The 21,553-nt window shown below is 42.2% G+C and overlaps 1 protein-coding gene across 2 annotated transcripts in view; it reads left to right on the forward strand.

The window, feature by feature from the left end:
• The window catches only part of ryr2a (ryanodine receptor 2a (cardiac)), a 727,422-nt gene that overhangs the window by 346,907 nt on the left and 358,962 nt on the right, over positions 1-21,553 (forward strand). For both annotated transcript variants that reach the window (XM_073050574.1, XM_073050575.1), the window contains exons 19-23: positions 3,311-3,503; positions 6,094-6,310; positions 8,632-8,736; positions 10,628-10,731; positions 14,017-14,100. In XM_073050574.1, the coding sequence (XP_072906675.1) occupies positions 3,311-3,503; positions 6,094-6,310; positions 8,632-8,736; positions 10,628-10,731; positions 14,017-14,100 (703 nt within the window). The remainder of the gene's footprint in view (positions 1-3,310; positions 3,504-6,093; positions 6,311-8,631; positions 8,737-10,627; positions 10,732-14,016; positions 14,101-21,553) is intronic.

Consider the following 21,553-nt stretch of genomic DNA (forward strand, 5'->3'; position numbering starts at 1 on the left):
TGGTCGGGGGGTGGAGGGGGAGTGGGGTGAGTGTCCAGGGCTGCTGGCAGTGGAGACACCAGGTTCTGCAGTCTGCTGGACGCGAGAAAGGTGAAGAATCGGCGATTGAAAGCGTGGATCAGGCAGAGAATAAAGTATAGGAGAAGTCCATTGCTGGTGGAAAAGAGAGAACCTCGGAGCTGTGGTATCTCCTTATGGCAGAAAGGGTAGCACGTAGAATGCAGAGGGAAAAGCAGTCAATTGAAAGTGCGTGCCTGGGCTCCTCAAAGAGAAGCTTGAAAGCAGATCTGGAAGCCATGTGGCACAAGATGCGGTGAAGACATTCCTGGGAAGGATACATGGCTGTGGTAGTGGGTCCGGGTGGGGTCACGGTTGAAAAGTCAGAGGGCAGCAGAGATCGCAGAGGAGGAGCAGTAAGAGAGGGTTTCACTGAACTCCTGTTGAAGGGAAAATTTAAACTTCTTCAGGATAGTTATCCCCCGAAGAGACTTCGCAGTTGGAGTAGCAGTATCACAAACAAGAGAAAATCTGCAGGTGTTGGAAATCCAATATGTTGGAGGAACTCAGCAGGCCAGGCAGCAACTATGGGAAATAGTAAACAGTTAACGTTTCTGGCTGAGACCCTTCATCAGGTCCTGAGTTCCTCCATCATCTTGTGAGTGTTGCTTTGGATTTTCAGCATCTGCAGATTTTCTCTTTGTGTCACTATTGAATCCTGCCCTTGTTCGATACGATGGATGCTTGACCTCACAGCCTGCCTTGTTGTGGCCTTCCACTCTATCATCTATCGGAATTGCACTTTCTCCATGACTGTAACGCTTTATTCTGCATTCTGATATAGCTTTTTCTTTGTCCTTCCCCAATGTACTGATGTGATGAAATGGTCTGTATGGATGACATGCAAGAGAAGTTTTTCCACTGTACCTCGGTACATGTGACAATAATAAACCAATTTCACCAGATCGTGGAATGCAACAGGCCTGTCTCAGAGAATGGAGTGAGCTGCCAATGGAAGTTGTGGATGCAGGTTTAATTGCTCTATTTAAAAGAAGTTTGGATAAGTACAAGGATGGGAGGGCTATGAAGATCTATGGTTGAGGTGCAGGTCGATGGGACTGGGCAGAATAACATTTTGGCATGGTCTAGATGGGTCAAAAGGCCTGTTTCTGTCTGCAGTACATTCTGATTCTCATTCACGGTCAGTAGTCTGCACCCAGCTCAAATGTTAATGCCAGGCTGTGGAATGAATATTTGTATTGAATGGGTTTATAATTCTTTATAATTCTTTATAATTCTGCTAAGTCTTTTTAAAAAGCAGCAATTTCTTGACATATGTTGTATATATTACAGCTCAGTGACCATTCAGCTCTTTGGGCCCGGGGGAGCAATCCCATTAATTCCTTTTCCTTCTCACGTTTCCCTGTAAATCTACACTTTCCTCTCATTCATGCTCTCATTCTTTTTAATCTCAGTAACCTAGGTTGAGAGGTAATTTACCTCACCAGCATGTGAAAAGGAATGGAGCTACTCATTGGGAAACCCACAGATGTGGGGAGAATGGGCAGACTTGGAACTGATAGGACCTGAGGTGAGGATTGAACCTGAGCTACAGGAGCTGGGAGGCAGTAAGCACTAACTCCTGTGTTGCTCAGATTTAATTCCTCTGACGGCCACCACTGGCAGAGTGGGACTGGGTCGCCTTTTCCGGTGCATCAAGTTGAAATGCAGAACAGTTTATCACAGGAACAGGACTTGCACCCACAATTTGGGTAGTAGAAGTGCATGATTGGGATTATGGAGACATGAGGGACTGTAAATGTTGGAATATGGAGCAACAAGTGAAATGCTGGAGGAGATCAGTGGACCATGCAGCTTCTCTGGAAGGAAATGGACTGTGGGTATTTCACATGAAAACCCTCCTCAGATGCTGTCTGACCTTCTGGGTAATTCCAGCAGATTGTTTGTTACTAGAACATGGAAAACTGACAGCACAATACAGGCCCTTCGGCCCACAAAGTTGTGCCAAACATGTCCCTACTTTAGAAATTACTAGGCTTACCTATAGCCCTCTATTTTACTAAGCTCCCTGTACCTATCTAAAAGTCTCTTGAAAGACCCTATCGTATCCGTCAACTCCACTGTTGCCGGCAGCCCATTCCACGCACTCACCACTCTCTGAGTAAAAAAACTTACCCCTGATAACTGCTCTGTACCTACTTCCCAGCACCTTAAACCTGTGTCCTCTTGTGGCAACTATTTCATCCCTGAGAAAAAGCCTCTGACTATCCACACGATCAATGCCTCTCATCATCTTATACACCGCTATCAGGTCACCTCTCATCCTCCATCACTCCAAGGAGAAAAGGCCGAGTTCACTCAACCTATTCTCAAAAGGCATGCTCCCAAATCCAGGCAACATCCTTGTAAATCTCCTCTGCACCCTTTCTATGGCTTCGACATCCTTCCTGTAGTGAGGCGACCAGAACTGAGCACAGTACTCCAAGTGGGGTCTGACCAGGGTCCTATACAGCAGCAACATTACCTCTTAGCTCCTAAATTCAATTCCACGATTGATGAAGGCCAATACATCGTACGCCTTCTTAACCACAGAGTCAACCTGCGCAGCTGCTTTGAGTGTCCTATGGACTCCGTCCCCAAGATCCCTCTGATCCTCCACGCTGCCAAGAGTCTTACCATTAAGACTTACCATTACTACTGGGAATATTCAGCTCATCATTTCAATACAACCTGTTCCTCTTTTGATCTGAATTGGATTTTAATTGGAGCGTTAACATTGTAGGTGTAGAGATATGTATCTACCAAAGGAGGTGTAAGGTGCTCCTTTCCCTCCGCGAGCCTACAGGTCATCCTTGGGCAAGGTGTAGCACCTGTTCAGCCTGCCTCCCTTCCCCCCCCCCCCCCCCCCACTGGTCAGGGTCACATGAAGCCATGGGAACAGTTGGTGGATGGTCGTACGAGCAGCTGGTGCATATCACAAGTTTAGGTTCTGCAATCACTGGCGCCAGGCAGACAATCTCTGAAGAGTTTTGATAATAGCTGGGGTCACCCATTTTGTAAAGACACTGCTCAGAAGAAGGCAATGGCCAACCACTTCCGTAGAAAAATTTGCCAAGAACAATCATGGTCAAGACCATGATCACCTATGCCATATGACGCGGCATGTGATGATGATGATAACACTCTTGGTGCATTCTTATCTTCAGTCGAAAAATATCTATCTAAAGGAGTTTTTGGAAAGATAGGCAACAGATGTTGAAATTCTCTTCACTTGCTGTTTTTCTCCTTTTAGGCTGCATTGCCCGGACAGTAAATTCACCAAACCAGCACTTACTGAGGGACGACGATGTTGTCAGCTGCTGTCTGGATTTAAGCGCTCCAAGTATTTCCTTTCGAATTAATGGACAGCCAGTTCAGGGAATGTTTGAAAATTTCAACACCGATGGGCTCTTCTTTCCAGTGGTCAGCTTCTCTACAGGAGTAAAGTCAGTGATTCTCCATGTCTGCGCCATCTCCATGTTGATTTCATGTTGTGCTTTGTCTAACAGTGGTCAGTTTTTGACCCATATTCAGGGCATGTAACGATAAGTCAAAAACAGTAGGTGTTTATTTATTTTGCACCTACAATGTCAAAAAGCTAAAATTAAACTCACTGAAATTAGCTGGAATCAATAAACTGAAAATAGATGTTTTCTCTTGGAAGCCACTCTCCCATGCAACAGAGTGGGATTGCCCCAGTTGTGTGTTAGGTCAGAGCCAACACAGGCTTGGGAACAGATTTCCATGTGTGGGAGCAGGGACGCCAGTGGAATATTACACTACCTGATTGGAGTCCATGAGGAATTCACAGGAGTGCCATAGCTAGTGAGAGAAAAATAAAAGATGTTGCTGTTGACTTCAGCTGACACCAGTACTTGTAACTGGAGGACTTCTGCAGTGATACCTGGGTAGGTCTTACTGCTGGGCAGAGGTCTAATCCTAAATTACCACAGGAACAAGTACAGGCTATGATAGATTAGTGGTCTGGGTTTGAAATAGTCATTCAGAGAATGTGAGAATTACTGGTGAGGTCCTGGATCTGTTCCACATTCCTAACTGCCTTACTCTGCCAAGCTTTGTCTGTGATTCCAGAGCGTAATTAAAAGTCAGCCACACTGTTGTGGACCTGGAGTCACTTCCAGACCAACCTGGTTGAGAACATCCTATTTTCTTCTTTAAAGAACATTTTGAAGCAAATAACTTTATGACCATCCTATATTTTTATGGTCAGCATGACTAACAAAAGATCTTCTATTTAATTTAAATTTCCCTTTGAATTTGAACTCAGTTCTCTAGAATATTGGGCCAGGTTTCTGAATCGCTAGTCCATTTAGTTAACCATGCTGCTCAAAATTACCAGCCTATTAATTTAAACAACATGTCATTTTCCCCACAAACTTCCCACTGGGCCCATTGATGTGAATGTCAGGATATCAGCACTAAGAAGAGATGTATCACACTGCCAAATATTTATTGTCTCTTCGTCGTTGCTGGCTGTTTATGCCGGAAATCACCATCCTACAACTTACTTGAAGTACCTTCAACAGGATTGCAGTGAGATAAGATGGCAGTGCTCCATCACTTGCTCAAGGTTCTATTGGAGATAGGTAATGAAGGCCTGCCTCGCAGTTATGCCCACAGTCTGTATGTGAATGAAAAGAAATCTCAGGAGTTTTGTCTGAACTTAATAAATATCTGAAATGAAAGACACAGTTGCCCCAGGAGTACAGGTAATCCCAGCACTCTTAGAGAGTCACTTGGAAAAAAATGAGTTTGATTTCTGCAAGCAAGGAAATCTACTGAAGCAGCTTTGTGATGTTATTGACAAAGGCAGTATTATTGAAAATGGGGGGGGGGGGGGAACTCAAATTTACTTCCCAAACAAGCGTTGAATGCTACCATTCAAAACACCGCGAGGAATTTTTCATTTGTGTTTCCTGTGATGTTCTGGTTTGCACTGTGAAAGAAGAAAGAGAGGATATTCTGAACATGACCCACATAAGAGTCTTCGCACTCCACTCTGTTAATGCAAGTGAGAACGGCTAGTGGGTTCTCAATAAAGAATGCAGAAACTTAAACAAAAACTGTTCTAAACAGTTGAAATTAGCATGTGAATTTCAACAAGATCACCTTTTTGGTGGAGATCTTTGCTTGAAGCACAATAAAGCACAGGTAATCTCACACCCTTGTGAATTTGGTGATGTCAGACAAGCAGACTCATAGACTACTGGATGTTTCTCTAAAAAGTAATGAACACATTATTCCATTTTTACAGTGTACACAGTTGTGTAACTGCTTTTAAGTTTTATTGCAGTTTGGTATCCCCTGTGCCTTCTTTACCTAATAAAGTGGCCACTGAGTGTATGCTTGTGGTTTACTGCTGCTGCTACCATTCATTCACTTAAGGGTTTAGTGTCTTGTGTATTCAGAGATGCCCTTCTACCTGCCCACTGTTGTAACTCGTGGTTATTAGAGTTATTGCCACCACCCTGTCAGCTTCAACCAGTCTGGGCATTCTCCTCTGATCTCTCTCATTAAAAAGGCATTTTTACCCACAGAACTGCTGCTCACTGGATGCTTTTTGTTTCTTACATCATTCTCTGTAAACTGTGCAGACTTTTGTGCCTGGAAACCCCAGGAGGTCAGCAGTTTCTGAGATACCCAAACCACCCTGTCTGGCACCGACAATCATTCCACGGTCAAAGTCACTTAAATCACACTTCTTCTCCATTCTGATGTTTAGTCTGAACAACAACTGAACCTCTTAACCATGTCTGCCTGCTTTTTTTGCATTGAGTTGCTGCCACATGATTGGCTGATTAGATGTTTGCATTGATGAGTAGGTACACATGTATAACAAATGAAGTGATCACTGCGCATATCTCAGAGACAGGGATCTTATTTTATAGCCCAGTTCCCCTTTGAGCAATTTTGGTTACTTTAGTTGCTTTGCTGCATACAGAGTGACATAATTTTTGCTCTTCGGTATTCTAACCCAACTATTTCTTACAAACAATTGTACTTGTGTCTCCCTAGAGTTCGGTTCTTGCTTGGCGGTCGCCATGGGGAGTTTAAGTTCCTTCCCCCTCCTGGGTATGCTCCGTGCTTTGAAGCCTTACTGCCAAAAGAAAAGATGAGGGTGGAGCACACGTATGAATATAAGCAGGACCACAATGGCGTGCGTGACCTCCTGGGGCCTACCATCTCACTCACGCAAGCCGCCTTTACACCGATGCCCGTGGATACCACTCAGGTACTTGTCTCGCGTTGTCGTTTATTTTGTTTTTCTTCTGTGTGACAAATATAAGCTCATAATGTGCTTCAGAACAGCATATGAAGGGACATGATTCAGTTGAAATTAAAGATTTGGAAATACTGTCTGATACGGATTTTCAGTATCCCTTGTTGCTTTGGGACAACGATATGCTCTGTGTTGCTGGGTGCCTTCCATTATATCTCTGCTAAACCTAGATTTAAGGATGATATGCCAGTGTCATTGAGCAGGACCTTCTCCTGAAGTAGGCCTACTGAGGTTAACCAAAACTCAGCAGCTCCTTGGATATTCCTGGGTCTACTGACAGAATTTTATGGCTGTAATCATAAACCCGTTACAAATTCAAAAAGCAGAACATAGAGTACAGACCAGGAGCAGGTTTTTGGAGCCATGCTGTCTGTGATAAACATGATAGCAAACTAATCTAATTTCCCTGCACATGATCCATATCCCTGTCCCCTGTGTGTTCATGTGTCCATGTGCGGGCTCTGATTACTTCAAGACAATGTGAATGCAGAAAGTAGCTTCGTGTACAAGAACGCAAACACGAGGAAATCTGCAGATGCTGGAAATTTAAGCGACACACACAAAATGCCGGTGAAACACAGCAGGCCAGGCAGCATCTGTAGGAAGAAGTACAGTCGACGTTTCGGGCCGAGACCCTTCGTCAGGACTAACTGAAAGAAGAGATAGTAAGAGATTTGAGAGGGGGAGGGGGAGATCTGAAATGATTGGAGAAGATAGGAGGGGGAGGGATGAAGCTAAGAGCTGGAAAGTTGATTCCGTCTAGGTAGCCTCCAACCTGATGGCATGAACATTGATTTCTCTAACTTCTGTTAATGCTCCCTCCCCTTCTTACCCCATCCCTTATTTATCCATCCATCCATATTAATTTTTTCCCTTTTTTTCTTTTCTCTCTTTTTTCTCTCTCTGTCCCTCTCACAATCACTTCTTGCCTGATCTCCATCTCCCTCTGGTGCTCTCCTCCTCCTTTCTTTCTCCCTAGGCCTCCTGTCCCATGATCCTCTCCCTTCTCCAGCTCTGTATCCCTTTTGCCAATCAGCTTTCCAACTCTTAGCTTCATCCCTCCCCCTCATGTCTTCTCCTATCATTTTGGATCTCCTCCTCCCCCTCCCACTTTCAAATCTCTTACTATCTCTTCTTTCAGTTAGTCCTGACCAAGGGTCTCGGCCCAAAATGTCGACTGTACTTCTTCCTATAGATGCTGCCTGGCCTGCTGCATTCCACCGGCATTTTGTCCTGTATGAGAAGTCCAAGTACGACCTAAGGAAGGCTATTGTGTTAGTGAAAAGGCAATTCCCATGTGAAGTTAGAGGTATAATGAGATGCACGTCAGCTGTGGTGGGTTTGCATGTCATTGCTTCCTATAAGATGAGCGCACACTAATCCTCATTGAGAAATTAGCGGTGGAAAGGGTGAGCAGTTTCAGGTTCCTGTCTGTCAACATCTCTGAAGATCTATTCTACGCCCAGCATATTGATGCAATCATGAAGAAGGCACACCAGCAGCTATACTTCCTGAGGAGTTTGAGGAGATTTGGTATGTCACCAGAGACGCTAGCAAATTTCTACAGATGTACTGTGGAGATCATTCTGACTGGTTGAATCACCATTTGGTATGGCGACACTAATGCACAGGATTGTAAGAGGCTTCAGAGGGTTGTAGACTCAGCCAGTTCTGCCACTGGTACAAGCCTCTTCAGAGTCAAGGTTATCTTCCAAAAACAGTGACTCAAAAAGGCAGCATCTATCATTAAGGGCCCTCACCATCCAAGAATGCTCTTTTCTCATTACTCTTGTCAGGGTGGAGGTGCAGGAGCCTGAAGACACACACTCAACATTTTAGGAACAACTTCTTCCCCTTTGCCATCAAATTTGCAAGTAGACCATGAACACGTGAACACTAACTTTTTATTCCTCTTTTGCACTAATTATTTATTTGTATTGTAACTTAGTTTGATTAAGCCCACACTGTACTGCTGCCACAGAACAATTATTGTGACATATGTCACTGACAGTAAACCTGATTCTCATTCTGATTGACCACAAGAAAGCTCAAAATTATAGTAAGTCATCTCACGTGTTGTGTGCTGCTCTCTCAAAAGCAGAGTGGAAAACCTAGATAGCTCCAATATAGTGAATTGAGTTTTGCTTCCTAAATACAAATGGAACTGGATCATGATGTCTGCAAACTTTGCTAATGCTTTTGCGTATTTTTCCAGAATAATATTTTGTATGATTACTTAGAAGAGTAAAAATTCCTACTTGAATCCATTTCAGATCGTACTTCCACCTCACCTAGACAGAGTACGAGAAAAGCTTGCAGAAAACATCCATGAGCTCTGGGTTATGAACAAAATCGAGTTGGGGTGGACTTATGGACCGGTACGTTCACAAAATGCAATTAATTGTCGCGATGATTAGGTGGCCTTGAATTGATACTTTTCTTCTTTTGGTTTAGCTAAAAAAAAACTTGCCGTGCCTTTGTTCTGTCATGAATAAATGGATGTTAATATTTTTTGTGTTGTGGCAAGGGGCATAGATAGATTGAATGCACTCAATCTTTTCCCAGAGTTTAGGAACCAAGAACTAGAGCGCATAGGTTTCGTGAATGGGGAAAGATTTAGTGGGAACTTGACGTAAACTTTTTATATATAGATGGTATTTACGTGGAATGTGCTGCAGGAGGAAGTGGTTGAGGCAGGTGCAATGACAACTTTTAAACTACAGTGGGACAGACACATGGATAGAAAGTTTAGAAGGACAGAGGCAAAATGCTGGGAAATGAGACTTGTTTAGATGAGTCAGCATGGACCGGTTTGGCTGAGGTGCTGGCCATATGGCTGACAAAAACAACTCTAGAGAAGAGTACCAGAATATGGAGAACTACACAGTTCTACACAATTAACAGGCAACCTGTACATTATCTCACAAACTGGTCTGTAATTCAACATGGCGGAAACACAATTTCCTACTGAAATTAATCCAGAGTAGAAATAAGTTTAGGCCTTATTTACAAGGCTGTAGGCACATTGTACATCTTGATGGTTGGAAAGATTGCTTAGTCACAGTGCTTGCCAACTAATGAGGCTTGAAGAAGGGCATGGTCTTGGTAATGACTGCTGAGCTACTGTGGGCAAATATTCAGCGGGCCAGGGTCGATGAGCAAGCTGCATGAGGAAAATAAGGAAAGAAAAACCTACATCCTCCAAATAAAAGCATCTAATATCCATTATTTGGCTTTCAAACATGTTATATTAATGGGCAGTCTGCATGGTGCACCTGTCTAAATTTTGTGTCAGACTTCTTGTATATTTAAGCACCTTATGCAAAACTGGGTGCTAGCATGGACTGTGAGGAGCATGTGAAAGGTTTCACACATTGTAGACAGACTATGTGAATTGGCACATGGAATATAGAGTTAAGAAATATGAAGACAACCATCTTTTTAGTAAAGATACAGTGGGGTTATTATATAAAATTGTATGAGTCTGAAATGTGTGAACTTTAAGAAATTACGTCCCAAGAAGACTGTGGAGGTTCTGGCCCTGAGTATGTTTGAGACCGACTGCAAGACTTTCGGGTAACAATGCAATTAAGAAAAAAAGGAGGTTGCTGTATATAAGTGAGCTGAGGTAAACGGTCAGCTATAATCTCAATGAATGATGGAGCTGATACCTGAAGCCCATACCTGCTTCTACGTCCCCCTGACAACTGGGTCTCAGTGGAGTGGCTGCCATCATCCTTCAGCACCGCACAACTAGCGACCCACATTCTCCAGATGAAAATGTGTGTTATCAGGTCAAAGACACCCCTCTTCTTCCCTAGTTGGAATAATTAATAAAGCAGTCATTACACATGGCGACCAAATACATTGGGAGGTAGAAATCCCTCCTTGCCCAAATGTGGTTGGCCTGTGATGCAGTCACATACACATGTTACATTGTGCACATGAAATCTGGTTACAATGGATGTGTATTTTCAAAGTAGGCTGTTCAACCTGTTGGAGAAAATATTTACTTTATTGTTACTGAATTAATTATTAGATGAGGAATATGTCTCAATAGAAAAATAATTGGTTTAAAGTTAACTGGCAGAAATATAAGTTTTTTTTGTTGTTATTTTAGTTTAAAATGAATTTATTAACAAATTCTCCTCAGTGAATGTGAGCTTAGAATGAGTTTCCATCTAAGCTGTTTTAGATTCAATTTAGATTATGTTATTGCTGTAGTTTAAAAAAAAACGAGTTCTGTCCGCAATAAATTTTTCCCCGCAGATCCGGGATGACAACAAACGACAGCACCCTTGCCTGGTAGAATTCTCCAAGTTGCCAGAACAGGAACGGAATTACAATTTGCAGATGTCACTTGAAACCCTCAAGTGAGTTTGTTCTTTTATTTAATAATTTTCTTCATATGAGGAAAAATGTTGGCATCAATAATTTTTTAATATAATTAATACTTTTTTGTGATTGGTGTGCCTCATGAAGTTTATCCTTGTTATTTAGACCATGTGATATCTTCCTGAAAGTCATAGAAATTTCCACCAATGAACAAAAAAGTCTGAAATACTCAATGTTCCACCATGGACATGAACTCTGCAAATTTTAGCAACTAAGAGTTCAACGAGCTATGTTTTTATTGAGAAAAACTCCTGAATTAATTTTGAAACTCTGAACCCAAAGGGGCTATGAAAACTGTTGATGAAATTCCAGACAAGAGATTGATGTTTATATCTTAAAGGAATGCAGGGATATAGAGTTGAAGGAGGAAAGTGGCCAGCGCCTTATTCACATATTTGGTATATACAGTAAAGCATGGTAACAGGCCCTTCCAGCAAAAGTAGCTAAACTAGTAATTAAACATGGTACTAACTAATCACCTGCCTCCACAATGTCCTTCAGTTCTCTGTAATTTAATGTGCTTATCTAAGAGCCTCTTTAGTGCTTTTATTGTGTCTGCCTCCACTACCGCTCTGGCAGCATATTCCAAACACCTCCACCCCACTCTCTCTATAGAATCAAAGCTTGTCTCACACCCTTCACTTTGAATGCTTGCCCTGTAATATTAGACATTTTAATTCTTGAAAAAAGATACCAGCTTTCTACGCTATCTTCATAATCACATAATGCCTGCATATCTCTTCCTGAATTATAGTATAACAGGCATCACGTGGTCTACCCCTGCGTCAGTTTCTCCTGTCCTTGTGTCCTAATGTCTGTTCAGTAGTTTGGAATGTGATTCTTGGCCATCTCCGATTTAGTAAAATTTATGTCCAACACACAATTGTCACACATGGTTGAATGTAGAATTAGTCTGTTGATTTTCAAAAGTAACAAAGATAATTTAATTTGGTTCCCTCTTTGTTCTTATTGGCAGAATTACAGCTTTGTGCTAATATTATATTGAGTACAACTTTTCCCATCTTGATTGGGAAGACTGGCTCCGCTATAGGAGTCAAACTGGACACTGGAGGCTGTGGTAGAACAAAGGTCCCTATGGAAAATCCTGGCAATTCTGGGCAATGTTTCTCACCCTCTGCATGCCACCTTGGCTGAACAGAGGAGCACTTTTAGTAGTAGATTAAGACAGCTGCACTGCTGCAAAGAGTGGATTCTTATCCTCAGCATTAGGCTCTCTAATGAGTTAACCTATAGCTGGGGAAGTGACGCCCTCCTGTTTGAGGTGACTTATATTTTATTCTTTCTTACTTCTCTTCTAATATTTATATATCTGTGCACTTGTAATGCTACTGTGACACCATAATTTTCTTTGGGATCAATAAAGTAATTATCTTCTGAGGTATCTATTCCATTTTCTGTCCTTGTTTTTTATGGATCAGCTGTCATTAAAAGCCGTTCATTTCTGTCTCCTGCTAGCACTGGGATCAGTCATGTCACTGTCCTGCCTTGGCCCTTGCCTTGGAACAAGTACTAATCTCTTCGTCACTTCCCTTCTTCCCAGCTTGGGGCAAGCCAGTTTTTTGACTTTTCCAGTTCTCCCTAAAATCTTAACTGTTACTCTCTGCACAGGTGCTGCCTCACATGTTTTCATTTTAGATTTCCAGTGTCTTCTATTTTATTTATCAAACCAAAATCGCCCATTTTGCTAAGATTAACAGAGAGAAGAAAGTAAATGGGCAATTTTCAGCAAATTGCTCCTGGTGATGAAAATTTCCATTGAATAAAACATCAAATAACTATTGTTTGTATTTCTTAAATAAGTTAGCAGCCACTTTTAATTAAAAAAAATTCTAAATGAGTTCAGGCTGTTGAATTTCTCGGTTTTACCAGCTGTCAATTCCTTGCAAGTCGCTAGACCCTCTGTAATGTGTCTGGTCTGTTTCTGAGGCAAGGACTTTATTGAAGTAATGAAACTGTTGCTTGGTGAAGTCAATGCAGTCCATCACTATGCATCACTTACTTGAAATCCTTAAAATGAAAATTATGTCATAACACCGCAGGTATTGCAAATTAACACTGCGTCTTGTGACTGAAGGACTAAAAAGCAACTGCAAACAATTTGCTATAATTGGGTGGGAAAATGCATCTCCATTTAGATAGAAACAATTGCCTAGCATTAAAATATAAAAGGAAAAGACTAAATATTTGCAGTGGAGCATTTGTATGAAATTACAGTTGTCTATTTAATCCATTTGTGGCAATCTCACAAATTTCAATTATTACCTCAGTTTCTGGAATTAAGTCGACTTAGACAAAAGAGGTCAAGAGACTGCAGATGCTTGAAGCTGAAGCAGCAAGCACCTTGTTGTAGGAACTCAGCAGGACAAGCATCATGTATGGGGTGACGTGAATTGTTGATGCTTTGGGTCAAAACTCTGCATCTGGAGTCCTAATTGACCCGCTTAGTTCCTGCAGCAGATTGTTGATCGTGTGTTTGTGTGTGTGTGTGTGTGTGTGTGTGTGTGTGTGTGTTCTCTGTACCAATTTGATGTGATGAGACCCTATTGAAATCTGTACTCTATTAAATTAACAAATTGTAAAAGTGTTACTTTAGTGATGACTTTAACAACTCCATAATTAAAATAAGGATTTTAAGTTATAAATATATCTTCTTTGTTGTATAGAACTAGATGAAAGGCTTTAGCTTTGAATTGATTTTTGAAATATAACCAACATTTTCATACAGAGTTTAGTAATGCACACTGAACAACGAGACTGAAGATTGATAGACTTCTGACTGCTGAATGGTGTTGTGTTTTTTTTTATTTGTTCATTAACAAAATGTGGATATTTCTGGCAAAGCTACTCTTTGTTCTAATTTTGCTTTCACAATTAGAACATGGCGGAACTGCTGAAGACTGTAGTTGAAAACAACCCTGTGATCTGGTGGTACAAATGGGCCAGTCAGGCCATGATTACAAATTTCCTTCCCTGAAGATCATTAATTAACTTGCCCCCAGATCTCAGGCTACCAGTTTAGTAGAGTGATATGTGACGAGTGGTTGAAGTGATTAAACTGCATGCATCAAGGGATAAGTGCCTCAGGAGAAAGAAGCAGAAGGGTCTGTTGGTGGGAAGAAGCTGATGTGAGGCACCTTGGACTTATTGCTCAACAGCACCTGCTTCTGTGCCGTCAATACCATGTAATGGCGATTCTTGGTGTAGGCTGACGTGTTGCTTATTCCTCCATGTTTACTTTGCAGAACCCTACTGGCTTTAGGCTGCCATGTTGGTATTGCTGATGACCAGGCAGAAGAGAAGGTGAAAAAGTTAAAGCTTCCCAGAAAGTGAGTACATTGAGTAAGTGTGAGTGTGAGTGAGTGTGAGTAAGTGTGAGTGTGAGTGAATGTGAGTGTGAGTGTGAGTAAGTGTGAGTGTGAGTGAGTGTGAGTACCTCTATGCATATTCTGCTTCTGCTTCCGGAAATCTTAACCTCCACACTATAGATTTTTTGTTTTCCTTTCCTCGTGTAACAGAGATTCGGTTATCTTTAAAACTTGTATAATTCAAAGCACACATAATTTGCTGAAAGAGGTTTACTTGAGATTTTGTAACACTTGTTCAGAGAGGCACGTTGATGGAAGTCGCGTTTGCAGTGGAAAGTGACGTTAGGTTGCTGCGGCTAATAACTTCAATTCTCTATGTTTGAGTGCACTCTTTCCCCACTTTCCCTTCCTTCTCATCTAGTTCCAGGCCGAGCATCCAGTAGTAGATTGGTTTAAATTTTTTTACCTTGTTTAAGTTTTGTTCTCTTTCCCAATTCTGTTCCTCCTTCAGCTTCCACAGCCTTCTGTCTAACCCTAAGCAATCTTAGCTTGCTCAGCCTAAGCAGAGCCTGATCTTTATCATTTGAGTTTTGGCACTCATTCTGGCTGCCAGAATGCTGAGCTCTGAAAAAGCACCCTGGATTCTAAGCTTCTCTCTGTCTCCCTGTCTGTCTCCTTCTATCTCTTTCTTTTTCTTTGTCTATTTCTGTTTCTGTCTCTCTCCCTCCCCCTCCCCTCCTCTCTCCATTCCCTCCATTTCCTCTCCCCTTTCTCTCCCCCTTCCCATTTCTCTCCCCCTTACCCCCTCACCCCACCTCTCACCTCTCCCTCTCTCTTCCCCCACTCTCTCTCTCCACACCCCCCCTCTCTCCACACCTCTCTCTCTCCACACCCCCCTCTCTCTCCACCCCTCTCTCTCTACTCTCTCTCTCCACACCCCTCTCTCTCTCCACTCTCTCTCCACACCCCCCTCTCTCTCCACACCTATCTCTCTCTCCACCTCTCTCTCCACACCCCTCTGTCTCTCTCTCTCCACACCTCTCTCTCTCCACACCCCTCTCTCCACACCCCTCTCTCCACACCTCTCTCTCCACTCTCTCTCTCCACTCCACTCCCCTCTCCTCTCTCTCTCCACCACTCTCTCTCTCCACACCCCTCTCTCCACACCCCTCTCTCTCCACACCCCTCTCTCTCCACACCCCTCTCTCTTACACCCCTCTCTTACACCCCTCTCTCTCTACACCCCTCTCTCTCTCCACACCTCTCTCTCTCTCCACCTCTCTCTCCACACCCCTCTGTCTCTCTCTCTCCACACCACTCTCTCTCCACACCTCTCTCTCTCCACACCCCTCTCTCCACACCCCTCTCTCCACACCCCTCTCTCCACTCTCTCTCTCCACTCCCCTCTCCTCTCTCTCCACTCCCCTCTCTCCACTCTCTCTCTCCACTCCCCTCTCTTCACACCCCTCTCTCTCCACACCCCTCTCTCTCCACACCCCTCTCTCTCCACACCCCTCTCTATCCACATCCCTCTCTCTCTCTCCACACCCCTCTCTCTCTCTCCACACCCCTCTCTCTCTCTCCACACCTCTCTCTCTCTCTCCACACCTCTCTCTCTCTCTCCACACCTCTCTCTCTCTCCACTCACTCCACACCCCTCGCATGGTTTGTACTTTGTAGGAAAGTGCATTATCTTCCAAGGCTATTGAGCAGGTTTTGCTTGATTGCTTGGCCTCCCATGATACCCCCATTGCTGCAGAGATGCTGGTAAGTGAGCTAAAATCAATGCATTCTGTCTGAGCTGCATTCTGAGGAGGAAAGCAAATGCTGAACAGGTTTGTCTTGCTCATATCGCTGTACAAACTCAAAGCACTTACCCAGTCTGGCAGGTTGAGACTATAAACTAGAATGAATGCTTTTTCAAAAAAAATTGATATCATCAACCAATGATACTTTATTTACCTGCATGTGAAGAATATATTTATATCTCTGAGAATTCACACACAATGCCAACACTCCCAACTCCCTCTCCATATAAAGTCTACTGTACAATCTCTCAGTTTACTCACTGTGAAAAGGAAATTGCTTTTACTATTATTTTTAGCCACAACAGCATGCGTATTTTCCTTCTGAGGGTTGTTGAGATTGTGACTTGGTTATAAGCTCAGTATTGGTGTTTGTTGATGCCCTGCCAGACCTGCTAAAGTGGGTTGAAGACTATTAATTCATCTTCTGGCAGCTCGACATGTTGGGGACCTGTAAAGCTCCTCCATCTGAGTGGATAAATCTCCTGGTTCTTCTGATGCCCTTTTGATGATATACGATAAGCACCAATGCGTAGTAAAATAGAATTAACAGAACAATTAGCCTGGTTCTGAAGCAAAATAAAGATCAGTGAAGGCCTGTTGACTTGGTTTGTCTATTTTCTTGCCTAATTCCACTAATCCTGACTGAAATTAATCCTTCATGTCCAATCTGGATGAAGGCTGAAGGAAAAGCCATCTGCAATTATTCTGCTTTGGATGGCACAAAACTCCTTAGTTTTGAAATAAAATGAGATTTGGGGGGATTTACAGCTGAGAAAATCAATTGAGCGGCTCACATTTTATTCACCCTGCTAATGAATGAGCTGTGAAGTTAATGGATGAATGTGGTTTGGACTTTGAGAATGCATAATGCAGTCTAGCACAGTGAACTCCAGAAAGTCTGGAAACGTCATGCACACTGGAAATGTGGCTGTGATAAAAATCATGGTTTTAACTTTTGTTTACATGTAATGCTACTAGAAACAATTTGCATCAGGGTACCCCCCAGCTTGATGGCATGAATAGCAATTTCTCCTTCTGGTAAACAAATCCCTCCCCATTTCCTCTTTCCCCACTCTGACCTTTAACTTATTTATTCTCATTTGCAAGTTATTTAATCCTGGATCCTCTCCTCTTTTCCCTTTCTCCAATGGTCCACTCTTCTCTCCTATCAGATTCTTTCTTCTCCAGCCCTTGACCATTCCCACCCGCCTGTCTTCACCTTCCAGCTAACCTCTTTCCCCTCTCCCTTTGTGTATTTATTCTGGCATCTGCCCCCTTCCTTCTCAGTCCTGAAGAAGTGGCTTGGTCCAAAACGTCAACTTTTATTCTTTTTCCATAGATGCTGCCAGATATAGAGTTCCACCAGCATTTGGTGTGTGTTGCTTTCAATTTAGACCATCTGCAGACTTTCTCATGTTTGTGATAACAGGTCTCATTGGGTAATATCTGGAGGTGCCACAATCTCCTTTGTAAAGGTGCATAAATTACATGAATATACAGTGATTTTCATTGAGCTATAGAGACGTGTATCACAGAAATAAGGTCTTTGGCCCGTTATGTCCATGCCAAACCTTTGTCCAGCCACACTAATCCCATTTGCCTCCATTAGGACTGTATCCTTCCATTACTTGTCTATTTAAATGATTAAATCTCTCGTATATGTAGTAAATACAATTGCTCAATTAATTCTTGGTGCTATTTATGACTTGTACAAGCCTTCTGCCACACTTTGTCAATTCCCCTAAGTCAATTACTTTCTGTTCCCTTCTACCTCATCCATTTATCTAGCTTTGCCTTGCAAATTGTTTCCGATGGTGGTCGTAAAGTGCTGGAATATCACTCCTGGTTTTGTATCTGATTTATGCCAGTTTCAGTTACAAAAATATTGGTTCATTATTGTCACATGTTCCAAGATACAGTGAAAAGCTTGTCTTGCACACTGTTTAAACAGATCAAATCATTACACAGTGCATTGACCGAGAACAAGGTAAAACATTAACAATGCGGAATAAAGTGTAAAAGATTCCAAAAATTGTGCCGGTAAATGATAACATGCAAGATCATAACGAGGTAGAGTCCATCGTAGAGTACAGCAAGTCCGTTAAGTGTGGGATAGAAGCTGTTCAGGAGCATAGCTTCAGGCTTTTGTATCTTCTGTCTTATGGGAGAGGGGAGAAGAGGGAACATCCGGGGAAGGTGGAGCCTTTGATTATACAGATGAGTGATATACTGATTATACTGTGATGTGCTGAGCTGTGTCCTCAACCCTCTGCAGTTTCTTGCAGTCAGATGCAGAGCAGTTGTCATACCAAGCCATTATGCATCCAGACAGAAAGCTTTCTATGGTGCATTAATAAAAATTGGTCAGAATCAATGGGAAAGTGCTGAATTTCTTTTAGCCTCCTGAGGAAGTAGAGGAGTTGGTGAGCTTTCTTGGCAATGACATAGATGTGGTTGGGTCAGGACAGGCTATTGATGATGTTCTCATCTAGGAACATGAAGCTCACTACCCTCTCAACCTCAGCACTGTTGATAGACAGGAACACGTGTGTCACCTTTCAGAAGTCAAAGCCCAGCTCTTTTGTTGATACCGTGGAAAAGGTTGTCGTCATGACACCACGTCACTAAACTCTGTCTTCCTGTACTCTCACTCGCCTTAATTAAGGATGAGACTAATGTGCTAAATATAATTGTTTGACACTTATGGTGTCAGAATGCCATCATTGTAAGAGCTTGGAGATGGATGAATCAATGGAGTTTCCAAATTGACACTAACAGTATGATCAACATTTATGGCAACATTTTCAAATACTCCTGGTATAATTCTTTCCACTCCCTCACTCTAATCTAGTTCTCACTTCTTCGTATCCTGGCCACCTGCCTGAACCCTTTCTTGTAGCAGCTTCCACGTGCAAAGAGATATCTGAATTCCTTACTGGATTTATTAGTGGCTTTCATCAAGTTATGTCCTCCACTTTTGCACTCCTTTACTCTGCTTTAAATAAACTAAAAATTGCAACAATGAACCCTGCTGGTAAAGCTATGCATAATAAAAATAATATTCATGAACATCAGAGGATGTTACTGGCTTAGTGGCAGTTATAAATTATTTGCTCATGGTTTTTTAGCAGTACTGTACTTCAAACCTTTATTAGATGAGAGTTCTTGAATCTCTTTCTGGTGCATCTGTTATCCTTTTTTGTTGAGGAGTGTAGGTGGCCTGACATGATACATATTGGCATAATTATTAAATTATGAGAGTTGTTCACTACTCAGATTTTCACTTCTGTAGGCTTGTTTTTTTTAATATACTGGGCTGCATGACATACTAAATTAACAAAAAGAAAGGTATAATGTGCAGTGTTCTGTAAAACAAGGTTGAAAACCTTGCAGCGGTTCAAGAAGGCAGGACATCGCCACCTTCTCAAGGGCAACTAGAGATGAGCAATAAATGTCAGCTTAGCTGATGACACCCACATCCCGTAAATGAAAAAAAATTCTCTGCAGAAATAGGTAAAAGTTGAATATTAAATTCCAGGTGATCTCTGTGTAACTTATTCAAAATTCTTCCCTTGATGTACTCATGAAGGGTTTTGGCCCAATAGGTGCTGCCTGACCTGCTGAGCACCTCCAGCATTTTGAGTGTGTTCCTCTGGAGTTCCAGCATCTGCAAACTCTCTTGTGTTAATGTATTACTAGTTATTAGTTTTGCACTTTCTTGCTTAGACAGAGCAGTTCAGAAAATGCCCAGAATGTGTGGGCTGTCTTATTAGGCAAGGTTTGTATCCACTGGAGTTTTGAAGAGGAAGATGTGACTTGATTAAATCCCAAATCTTGTAATGAGAGTTAATGATCAGGGAGAAGTGTTAAAATATAAGGGTTTACCTACTTAAGGCAGACATGAGGTGAAATTCCTTCTCTCAGAGGTTCTTGGGTGCTTCTAACCCTTCATCAGATGCTGGTAGAAGCAGTGTCTTTGGATATTTTTAAGGCACAGCTAGAGAGAGTCTTGATAAGAAAAGGAGTGAAAGATTACTTTGTGTAGACTGGAAAGGAGAATTGAGGCTACAGTTTAATGGTGAAGAGCAAGTTCAAGAGGCTAATATTTCAAAACATTATCTAGACTGGGTAATGTGAGCCACTGCGATTTTGCATCTGATTTGTACTAGTTCTGGTAAAAGAGATAATCTATCACATAATTAAAAATGGCATGTATGCTCAATCTGGCAGTCTTTTTCAGTATGTTTTCTTACAATGTAGAGTGAGGCCATTTGCTCCATTAAGTTTATGCTGTCTCTCAGACCCCAACTCCAGTTCTCCCTGACATGTTCTCAACAACTCCAATTCTCTTGCCAAGTGGTAATTTGTAAAGTCAGTTAAACCACCAGCTATCGTGTCTTTGGGCTAAGGGAGGAAACCAGAGCTCCGCAGGGATCCAAGGGGAGTCTAGAAGCAGGGAGAACTGTCATGGGGTACAGAAAAGATGTGAAAACTTAATGCAGAAAGTGCCACAGACCATGATTGAACCTGGGTGACTGGAGCTGTGAGTCATCACTGCATAAAGCCTCATTATATCATTTTGTGGCTGGAATTATCCATGACTAGTTGTTTTTTTTAAAAATTCCAGAACTGAATATAGGTAACATTGCTACAATAGTGAGCTATAAAGGTAAGTCTCTATTACTGATCCAGGTCTCTCAGTTGCTTTTTTTAACTGCTGTGTCACAGTAAGGAGCAGTAGCAAAGTATAAAGTCAGGAAAGAAGATATCAGGGCACAAGACAAAAGTCTGATCTAAGATCATTTTTGTAAATGACAGTGGTGTGTAAAGTACAAAGAGTTAACAACCAGATAATGACTGAGGCTTTGCAGTTGTACCAGAGATGAAGATGTCAGTGCTCTGAAACAGCCAGTTGCTTCTGACATCTACGCTTGTAAATTAAGATGGGGAACCCAGTGTTGCTGTCGTTGCTACAGCACATTCTCTGCAGGGTGTGTTCTTGCATTCTTCACGACTCCAATCAGCTTAGAATTACTGATTTGACACAGACTTTAACATTTTCTGCAGCACTCACCATGAAACTGTTTTGCTTTGTTGAGTAAGCATGGGTAAGTTTTTAATACTGCAGGAAGTCATAATTACACCTGACATCAGAAACTGAGAATTATCCGAAAATATAAAGGAGGCTGTGCAAAGTCCTTTGGATAGAATTGAGTTGACTTACATGGAGTGGTGGGTGCGTGGAATGCACTGCCAGTGAAGGTGGTGGAGGCGGATACAACAGGGTCTTTTAAGAGACTCTTAGATAGCTAAATGGAGCTTAGAAAAATACTGTAGGGAAAATCTAGGCAGTTTCTAGAGTAGGTTACATGGTCGGCACAACATTGTTGGCCGAAGAGCCTGTAATGTGCTGTAGATTTCTATGTTTCTATGATGCATGCTCCATATTTGGCTGGATGATTTTCTGACAAGTTGGCTAAAATTGGAACAGTTTTATCCTTCTAATGGTTTCTGTGAATCAGAGAGCTTTGACATTACCCTACAGCAGGAGTCCCAACCTGGGGACCATGGACCCCTCAGTTATTCCTAGGGGTCCATGGCATAAAAAAAGTTTGGAAACCCCCTGGCCCTCCAGTTATACCAGCACATCCTTGCAACCACCTCTC

Source organism: Hemitrygon akajei, chromosome 7 (assembly GCF_048418815.1).
Source record: "Hemitrygon akajei chromosome 7, sHemAka1.3, whole genome shotgun sequence".
Classification (NCBI taxonomy): domain Eukaryota; kingdom Metazoa; phylum Chordata; class Chondrichthyes; order Myliobatiformes; family Dasyatidae; genus Hemitrygon; species Hemitrygon akajei.